The 10,055-nt window shown below is 62.9% G+C and overlaps 1 protein-coding gene across 2 annotated transcripts; it reads left to right on the top strand.

Moving 5' to 3' along the window:
- Positions 1 to 211: 211 nt before the first annotated feature.
- IL4I1 (interleukin 4 induced 1) lies at positions 212 to 9,950 on the top strand. Of its 2 annotated transcripts, XM_081108671.1 has the most exons (8): positions 4,247 to 4,321; positions 4,639 to 4,673; positions 4,766 to 5,004; positions 5,846 to 5,958; positions 6,404 to 6,605; positions 8,020 to 8,088; positions 8,405 to 8,541; positions 8,982 to 9,950. In XM_081108671.1, the coding sequence occupies exons 2-8, from the start codon at positions 4,661 to 4,663 to the stop codon at positions 9,940 to 9,942; spliced, it is 1,734 nt and encodes a 577-aa protein (XP_080964797.1). In that variant the 5' UTR covers positions 4,247 to 4,321; positions 4,639 to 4,660; the 3' UTR covers positions 9,943 to 9,950. The 2 variants fall into 2 exon arrangements, with proteins under 2 accessions (XP_080964796.1, XP_080964797.1); XM_081108670.1 differs by lacking the exons at positions 4,247 to 4,321; positions 4,639 to 4,673 and adding an exon at positions 212 to 438.
- Positions 9,951 to 10,055: the final 105 nt, after the last annotated feature.

Genomic DNA, 10,055 nt, shown 5'->3' with positions numbered 1-10,055 from the left:
AATGTCGCTCACAGGCCGTGTGAGCTCCTACTTAGATCTTGATCAAACAAACCAGTTGTTAAAGTTTTTGAGACATTCAGGGAAATGTGGACATCGATTCAATTCCACTGTCAGTGTGATACTGGTATGTAGTTTTATTTGTTTAAAAGTAAGTCTTGCTCTTGCTGGTTTGGCTCAATGGATGGAGCGTCGGACAGTTCACCATCCTGGTCTCTGTGCTTATGTAGACTTGACATTTTCCATAATACGCGTTTGGGAAGGGAGGGCCTGCCCTCCGCGATCTCCCAACCGCTCTGCCTCCACCCCAGGACCCTGGCACGGCTGGTCTAACAAGGGGATCAGGACAAAGCCACCACTACTCGCCTTGACGATGACTTCTGTCCCAGGCTAACCGGAAGGCCATGGGCGCTGAGAGAGCCCCTGAGAGCCAACCTTGCAGTGAGTGTCCCCCTCCCCACACCCCCCTACACCCCCAGGCTTGGTGGGGTTGGAAACGGGAAGGCGGGGCAGGAGGGCTCTGTGAGAAGGATGCCCCTGCCCAAGGGTCAGGCAAGATCAGGGCATCAGTAAGTCTACCCCCCGCCCTCTGCCCCCTCGCCTGTCCAGGTCTGGACTTCTGCCGGGGGCCCTGGGCATCCCCGGGGCAGGCGCCACCCCCTCTGAGACTCGGGGAAAGTTTTAATACCCCCACTCAGGGTCTTTGGGCCAGCTCAGAGGAAAGAACGCACGCCCTGCCCTGGCTGTGCAGCTGCTGTCGCCATGAGCGGCCCTCGGGCCACGGAGGCCCCAGGGAGCCGGGCCAGGCCGCTGGCTGCTTCACACTCGACCTGAACCCCATTAGGATCATCCTTGTGGTTCTAGAAGCAAACCAGACACGGCAGGGTTTCCTCCCGTAGACCGTTTCTGTCTGGAAGGATTGACATTTTGTCTGGAAACTCCATCATGAAACCGGACTATCCCACCATTAACTGAAGCAGACATACTCGACCTGGGGAGGCCCAGGCCTGTCCCCCCAGCGGCCACGCCCCCGGTTCTCACAGTGTGTCTGCGGCTCCTACCCACAAGCTCAGGGAACCTATTCCAGATGTCATCTAACCCGTCCCACCTCACTCCATACCCTACCTTTAGCCCTAATGCCCGTCTCAGTATTACCAGCAGCGGCTCTGAAGGTCTGGTTATTTCTGCCAAAGCGGTCCCCAAATGACTCAATCTCCCGTCCCCCAAACCACCTCTGTCCTGTGGCCTTCCTGCCCGCTGCACCCAGGTCCCCACCCTGGACCGTGTCCGGTCACCCTTGGGAGTTCCATCCACCCTCGCCCTGACCCCACAAACAGCGGGCAGTGTCTGCAGACACCTGTGGTGTCACAGCCTGAGGGGCCGGTCGCTACTGGCATCTGGTGGGTAGAGGCCAGTGACGCTGCTCAACACTCCACAGTGCAGGGGGCGACCCCCACCAAGATGGCCCAAGTGGCAGCAGCGCTGGGGAGGAGAGCCCAGCTGTGGCCGGGCAGGGCGGGAGCCTCGCTGCTGGGGCCAAGCACAGGCTGCCCTTCTCAGGGGGCGACTCCCAGCCTGGGCCGTACACTGTCAGGTTATCCCTGGACCTGGCTGGTGGCTCAGCTGGTTGAGCATCGCCCCACATGCGAGAGATCTCAGGCCCAGCTCCTGGGCAGGGCGCGTGCCTAGTTTGAGGGTTTGACCCCTCAGATTGCGTTCGGGAGGCAACCAATCTGTGTTTCTCACATCGATGTGTTTCTCTCTCTCTCTCTCTCTCTCTCTCTCTCTCTCTCTCTCTCTCTCTCCCTCTCCCTCCCTCTCCTCCCCCTTTCCCCTCTAAAAACCAATGAACATGTCCTCGGGTGAGGATTTAAAATATATGTTGTTGTTTTTTTAATTTTTTTGTTTTGTTTTGTTTTTTTATTTTTTTTTAAGTATTTGGCACATGGGACTGAAGGACACCTGTAGTCATTTTATCGGGAGCAGGAGACTGGCCAGGTCCGCCCTAGGGAGAGCCCTCCTCTAACTCGAGGCTGGCTCCTGAGTCCCGCCTCCTGAGTCCCTCCGGCCTCCCCCCCTCCCACCCCCGCTCCCTCTGACTCCTTGAATGGGTGTCTTGGGGAAGGCCTCACCCCACTCCTCTTCCTTGAGTCCAGGAGGTGAGTGGGGTGTGCCCAGAGCCAGAGGGACTTTGGAAAGCAGTCCTGTAGGGGGCAGACCAGGGGGTCAAGTCAGGGCCCCCAGCGGGGCCCCCAGCCGCTCCTCACTCAGACCGCCCCCGGGAGCCCTGGGCTCAGCTGCCGCCACCGATTCCGTGTCCTTATTTGCTCCGTGTGGGACTTTGCCATGAGGCCGCGGAGCACTGGGGCCCCTGGGCAGGGGGCACTGCCCATTCCCACCGGGGGGAGGGGGGGCTCAGGGGACCCGCCTTCCCCGCCCTGGGCCAGGCTCCGCTCCCGCTGGGGTGTCTGGGGCTGGAGAGCGTCTTTGCTCGAGGTACAGCTGCTGTCACTGCCAGTGAGACCTAACCTGCGGCCCCGCCTCCTCCAGGTCACTGAGTGCGGCAGGCGGGGGCTGCCCTGGCCACCCCTCGCCACCCCTCGCCCCAGCTCCTCTCTGTCCAGCGCAGCCTGTGAGGCCCCGGGAGGCCGAGCACCGAGTGGAGGGCCCTCGGGGCGGGCGTCCCTGGGACCGTCCCTCTCGCTGCTGTTGCCCGACCGTGCCCTCGGCCTCCGAGCTCTGTCCGCTCGCCGATTCGGTTTCCTTCCTGGCCGCTGCCTCCCCGCCCCCCAGCCCTGCATCATGTGTTTCTGACTCACTTGGATGCACACACAACCCCCCCCACCCCCATCAGACCACATCCCTCTCTGATTTACTGCTTGGACTTTCCAGCCCTCTTCCTGCTGAGGATCTGCGGCCCTCGGCCTCTCCTCCCCCCCCTCCCCCCCAAAAATCCCCCGAACTGGCTCCCCACCCCCACCCCCTGCTGGGGACCCGCCATGTTCCCCCTGACAGAGCCCTCCACAGCCACGATGCCCCTGCTGCCCGGGTGGGACTCCCTTTTTTCTTTCGTTTTTTTTTTTTTTAATATATATTTTATTGATTTTTTACAGAGAGGAAGGGAGAGAGATAGAGAGTTAGAAACATGGATGAGAGAGAAACATCGATCAGCTGCCTCCTGCACACCTCCTACTGGGGATGTGCCCGCAACCCAGGTACATGCCCTTGACCGGAATCGAACCTGGGACCTTTCAGTCTGCAGGCCGACGCTCTATCCACTGAGCCAAACCGGTTTCGGCCTTTTTTCTTTCTTTTTAATGTTTTCACTGATTTGGGAGAGAGAGGGAGGGAGAGAGAAACATCGGTGTGAGAGAGAATCATCCATCACTTGCCTCCTGTACACACCCAACCAGGGATGGAGCCTGCAACCCCAGCCCCTGCCCTGACTGGGAATTGAACCGGCAGCTTTTGGGTGCAGGGGATGACGCCCAACTGTCCGAGCCCCCCGGGCCAGGGTCCGTGTGGGGATTCCTGGTAGCGGGTCCTCTTGTTCTCAGGGCCGGAAAAGTGCCCCAGAGATGGGGCGGCAGAGACCAAAGGCAGAGGCAGGAACTGCTGGGCTGTTTCCAAGGTGCCCGGCCCCTGAGCTGAGACCGAGCGTTCTCCGTGCCGGGATGGCCAGGCCAGGCCCACGGGCACTCACTCGGGCCCCTTCCACACACACACACACACACACACACACACACACACACACACGCGCGGTGGCAGCAGCTGGCATTTCCCGAGGAGCAGGTTCTGGCACTGGCCCAGGTGCTGGTCATGGACTGACCGGCTTCACTCCCTCGTCCTCCCACTTGACCGCTGTAGATGGACGCGGGCCGGGACTGAGGCGGGCACAGAGGGACTCAGGCGGGCACAGAGGGACTCAGGGGCTGTCACAGGGAACATACAGCCCGAGGCCCGAGGCCCCTGTCCCCTGGCCCAGAATCCAGGAGCGGGGAGAGCACAGAAGGCAGACACAGGACCCTGCCACCAGGGCCCAGGAAAGGCCCTTAACATGGCTCGTTTCGCATTGAGTTCCGGCCCTCCCACCGCCCCAGACTGTCTATTTGGGGCGAGAGGAAGAGGTTAGATTGATTTGCTTCCTCCCGACCCCTCTGCCCCCTCCGCCCCCCTCCAGCTTCAACTGGGCTCTGAGGGACTCAGGAAAGCAGTTTCATTTCCCAGAGGGAGGGCGGGGCTTGGCTGATTTAAGGACCAAGGAGGCGAGGAGGCGGGCAGAGGAGAGGCAGGGCTGCCAGTGCGCCATCCTCGGGCAGCTAAGGTACAGAGGAGGCTGGGAGAGGTGGGCCCACAGACACAGAGACGGGGAGATGGGGGGGGGGTGGTGTGAGGAGAGGAAAAGAGGGAGCAGAGAGACAAGGAGGCAGAGGCAGAGAGAGGGGTGCAGGGAAGGGGAGCGGAGGGCACACAGGCGAGCACAGAACAGGGGACTTGGGGACCGGGGTCAGGGGACACGTGCCCAGAGAGAGTGGTGGCCACAGCGAGAGGGCTGAGGCGGGAGCCGGGCAGCCCCACAAGGAGTCGCGCTGGGTGGGACCGGCCCCCATCACAGTGGCCCTTGCTTCCCCTCCAACCCAGACACCACCTCCCAGTGCGAGTCATGGCCTCCTTGGGTAAGTAAGCTGAGGGGGGCCCTGCGGGTGGGGGCGGAGCCTGCCTCCCCCCCCCCCCCGCCCCCCATACCCATGGCCTGTCCTCTTCTCAGCCTGGCGCCTCCTTGCCCTGGTCCCCGTCCTCCTCGGCCTGGTGGCCTCCCTCCAATGGAAGACCGTCCGCAGCCAGGACCCCTTCGAGGTGTGCCTGCACGACCCGGACTATGAGCAGCTGCTCAAGGTGGTGACCTTGGGCCTCAATCGGACCTTAAAGCCCCAGAGGGTGATCGTGGTCGGTGCCGGTGTGGCCGGGCTGATGGCCGCCAAGGTGCTCAGCGATGCTGGCCACAAGGTGAGAGGTGCTGCTTGCCGTCTACCTGGAGTCTTTCCTGCTGCCGCTGCAGGGGCCTGGCCACGTCCCTGTGGGGGGCGGGGAAGGTGGGAGGCGGGGAGAGGGAGCTGTGCTTTCTGGGGTCTACCCAGAGGGAGCCTGTGCTGCACTGCATTGGGGGGGCGGGGGGTTTCGACCCCCAGCCCCACTCGCATCCCAAGGGGAAGTCTGGGGCCCTCCACACTCCTGGGGGAATTTGTGTCGGTGCCGATGGACACCCTGCCCGAGGGGAAGTGCCCCCTGAGGTCTAACCACCGTCCCTCTCACTGAAATCCAAGAATGAGGATCGGATCAGGCCAGGGACTTCTGAGGAATTTCCCCTCCCTGAGCTGGGAAGTCCCTCTCTAACCTGACCCGCAGCCTTCCTGCTGCATCGGGAGCTGTTGTGTACACGCTGCCTGTGGCATCTGTCCTCCCAGCAGCCCCTCCTCCTCCCCATAAAGAAAGGGTTTGGCTCAGTGGATAGAGCGTCGGCCTGCGGACTGAAGGGTCCCAGGTTCAATTCCGGTCAAGGGCATGTACCTGGGTTGCAGGCACATCCCCAGCAGGGAGTGTGCAGGAGGCAGCTGATCCATGTTTCTCTCTCATCGATGTTTCAAACTCTCTATCCCTCTTCCTCTCTGTAAAAAATCAATAAAATATATTTTTTTAAAAAGAAAGAAAGAAAGGGCCCCTGGTGGGGTCCAGGTCTGTACAGCTGGGGGATGGGAAGTGGGGGTCTGGCACAGGGTAGGTGGGGGGGGGGGGGGATGGTGTCAGTGGGAGGAGCCGAAGGGCCCTGTTCCATGCCCGCATCCCTCAGGTCACCATCCTGGAGGCAGCCAACAGGATCGGGGGCCGCATCCTCACCTACCGGGATGAGAAAACGGGCTGGATCGGGGAGCTGGGAGCCATGCGCATACCCATGTCACACAGGTGAGGCCTGACCCAGCTCCCGCGGGCCCTGCTCTGAGCTCCCCCTCCAAGTCCGTTCTTCTCCTGATCCCAGCCCCACCACTGTGCCAGCAAGTCCAGCTGGACCCCTAGCTAGCCCCGCCAGTGCCTCTGGACCCCCAGCTCTGCCTGCCCTGACCCGGGTCCCTTCCCTACCCCAAGCCTCCATCCAACCCCAGTGAAAGCCAACTCCCGCTCCAAACCCGGTCCTACACGGGACTACCCTCAGCCTTCCAACTGTTCCCATTTCATTCCTGGCCCCAGCTGCCCCATATCCAACCCCACTCCAGCCTCATGCCCCTCCCCAAACCCCGTCCCCAGCTGCCCTACCCACCCCCTTCCCTTCTTCACGCCCCCCACCCCTGCCCCCAGGAAGGGGAACCCCGCCTCCCCTGTCGGACTGCCCCAGCCTTGCCTGCTCCCTCAGGATTCTGCACGTGCTCTGCAAGAGCCTGGGGCTCAACCTGACCAAATTCATCCAGTACGACGAGAACGCGTGGACCCAAGTGGGCGACATGAAGCTGCGGAACTACGTGGTGGAGAAGATGCCGGAGAAGCTGGGCTACGACCTGCGCCCCCAGGAGAAGGGCCACGCGCCTGAGGACATCTTCCAGATGGCTCTCAACAAGGTGGGCGCGCCCGCCGGTCCCGCAGCCCTGCCCCCCACGCTGTCGTCCTGTGCCCCCTTATCGTCCCTCTGGCCAGCCTTTCCTTCTCCCCCTCACGCCTCCTGGTCTCCCATGGCCGCCTCTTCCATCTTTAGTTTCCCTGCAAACTCTGCCAATCCCCAAAGCTCCATCACCCTGTGGTCTCTGATCCCTCCCCACCCACCCACACACTGTCCTGGACAGCCTCACCTCTTACATCTGTGGCTTAAACCTTGATCTGCAGGCAGATGTCTTCCAGACCCATCTCCTGAGACCCACATCTATGTCTGTCTCCCCCTGGCCACACCCAGGATCCTGATACTGCACTCAGTCTCTTCCTTTAAACCTCTCATACTCCCGGGTTCCCCAGGTCACATAGTCCTGGCCCCAACTTGGGCCTCATCCTCTCCTCTGGCTCCTGCCTGGCCTGCCTGGAAGACCCCTTCCCCCATCCCTTCCCCCCCTACCCCCAGGTAACCCTGCTCATCCCTCAAGAACCAACTCCAATGCCCCCTCCTCCAGGAAGCCTTCCCTGATGCCCTCAGGGAGGAGCTGGCCCTCTCCCTTCTCTGGCAGTTCCTAATTGTCCATCTCCCCTTCCGGACAAGGGTGGGTGCTGAGTTCAGGCCATGCTGTGTTGGCACCTCCCAGTTCAGTGAGCCTAGAGAAATGCGAGGTGATGGTGAGGGAATGAGGGAGGAAGGGCACAAGGGGGAAGCCAGGTGAGCAAAGAAGAGGGCAGAAATCAGAGGCGGTCAGGAGATGAGCCTGGAGCAGAGCGGTGGAGGACTAGCCAGGGGGGAAGTACAGGGTGTGGGGGTGGGAGAGCTGAGGGTGGTCTGGGCACTGGATATTGTCCTTAGAACCAGAGCTTCCTTAAGAAATGGTGGTCCAGGGGCTGGTAGGGGCCTGGGATGCCAGGCTGAGGGCATAGAACTGTGGCTGCAGGTGCTGGGGAGCCCTGGGAAGCTATGGGCAGTCATGCCCCCTCAGCAGTGGCAGAAGGAATTCCACTTCAGTCAGTGCCCACAGTGAACCAGGAGGTAGTTCCTGGGCACCAGAATGCCACAGCACTGAGAGGTTCTGTCCCTGCCTGCACGGAGCCACGCCTGGGCCGGAGGCAGGCGAAACAGTGCCCGCCTGGCCGAGCATTTCGGTGCCAGGTGTGCCGGGGAATGAGGGGGGCATACGGACTCAGGAAGACGTCCCAGGGGGTGACATCGGAGCAGCAGTGGAGGGCAGGGCTGAGGATGGCATGGGCAAAGGTCTGGCAGTGTGAACGCGAGTGGTGGAGGCCAGCCATGAGCAGGAGCGGGAAGGAGAACCCAGATTTGGACCCCAGGCCCAGCCCGCCATCCTGCCCCTCAGCTCCAGCTGTCTGCTTGTTCCCCTGCAGGCCATCATCGATATCAGGAAAATGGGCTGCAGAAAGGCCATGAGGAAGTTCGACAAGTTGACACTCCTGGTGAGGGGGGTCTCCACGTCCCTGTCTGAAACCAGGAGCAGGAGGGAGCCCATGGGCTTTGGCCCTGGAGCCAGAGGGCAGGAACCGGGGACACAGCCCTGGCGACCTCCTGCCAGGCCATGGGGTTGGACATGCCCCTCTCGGGGCTTCCCTTTCCTCATCTGTCACAAGAGGAGGGGGACCGGATCTCTAAGGTCCAGGGAACCTAAGCTCTCCTCGCATCAGGGGATGGGGAGGCTGAGCTGGGAGGGGCCCTGCAGCAGTGGGGACGGAGTTGAGGTGCAATGCGGGGCCCTGACCAGCACCTGCCCCCCAGGAGTACCTCCTCAACGAGGGGAACCTGAGCCAGCCCGCCGCAAACCTCCTGGGGGACGTGATGTCCAAGGACCGCTTCTTCCATCGCAGCTTCTTGGAGGCCCTGCGGGCCCACGGTTCCCTCAGCGATCGGCTCCGGTGAGGGGCGGGGCCGGGGGCCAATGCGGGGAGTAACGGAGCGGCGGGGGCCACAATATCGGGCAGGCGGGGCTGGCGAGAAGGGTGCAGCTTTTAGGGAGAAGGGGCCACGTTCACCCCACACCCCGGGGTCTCGAGGAAATGGATTAGAAAGGTTCCAGGAAGGGCGTGGCCCAGGCAGAAGGGGCGGGATTCTTGAGTCACATAATTCTGTGCTTTCCAGTCCCCGTTGGGGGGTTGGGGGGACTTCAGGAAGTGGGTGGGGTTCTCGGGGAGCAAGCAGGTGCCAATTACGGGCCAGTAATAGGAGGTGATTAGAGGGAGGGCTCCGGGCAGGTGACCAGCGAGCGCACCACAGGGAGGGGCCAGCCAGCGGAAAGGGGCGGGGCCGAGAGCCCAGGTCACGCTCCTGCCCGCCCCCCCCCTCTCCGCCCCCCCAGGTACAGCCGCGTCGAGGGCGGCTGGGACCTGCTGCCGCGCGCCCTGCTGAGCACGCTGTCGGTGCCCATCCTGCTGCGCACGCCGGTCGCGGCCGTGAAGCAGGAGGCGCACGAGGTGCACGTGCACATCGGGACCTGGCACCGGGATCGGAACCAGAAGACCATGGTCGCCGACGTGGTGCTGCTGACGGCCACCGGGCCGGCGCTGCAGCGCATGAAGTTCTCGCCGCCGCTGCCCCGCAAGTGGCAGGAGGCGCTGCGCGAGCTGCACTACGAGCCGGCCATCAAGGTGTACCTGAGCTTCCGCCGGCCCTTCTGGCACGAGGAGCACATCCAGGGCGGCCACTCCAACACCGACCGCCCGTCGCGCGTGATCGTCTACCCGTCGCCAGGGGAGGGCTCGCTGCTGCTGGCCTCGTACACGTGGGGGGACGCCACGGCCCCGTTCGACGGCCTGAGCACGGAAGACACGATGCACTTGGCCCTGGATGACGTGGCGGCGCTGCACGGGCCGATCGTGTACCGGCTCTGGGACGGCACCGGCGTGGTCAAGCGCTGGGCAGAGGACCCGCACAGCCAGGGCGGCTTCGTGGTGCAGCCGCCCACGCTCTGGCGGGCCAAGGAGGGCTGGGAGGAGTTCGACTGGACGGACCCCTACGGTCGCATCTACTTCGCCGGGGAGCACACTGCCTACCCGCACGGCTGGATGGAGACAGCCGTCAAGTCGGCGCTGCGCGCGGCCGTGTCCATCAACGGCCAGACGCACAGCCCGATCAACAGCCAGAACTCCCTGCACAAGGAGAAGGCTCTGCACGCGGAGGACGAGGAGCCCGCGCGCGTGGCTGAGGGCCCCGTGGACTGCCAGCCCCTGTGCAGGTCTCACACGGCGAAGACCACCTACCCTTCAACCCTGCGCCGGACAGCCACTCCCAACGCCACCAGCCGGACGCCCGAGTATTAAATTTTCGGAAAAAGCCTTGTGGTCCTGTCCCCTCCCTGGCTCAGTCGCCTCCCCGCTTTGCTTTGAGCAAAGCCGTGCGCCAGGGGTAGAGGGGCCTTGCCTCCCCCCTGGTC

This window comes from Myotis nattereri (assembly GCF_964212035.1).
Source record: "Myotis nattereri genome assembly, chromosome: 15".
In the NCBI taxonomy this organism is placed as follows: Eukaryota; Metazoa; Chordata; class Mammalia; order Chiroptera; family Vespertilionidae; genus Myotis; species Myotis nattereri.
The sequence above is the reverse complement of the archived record's forward strand: the minus strand, read 5'-3'. Positions and strand labels throughout refer to the sequence as shown.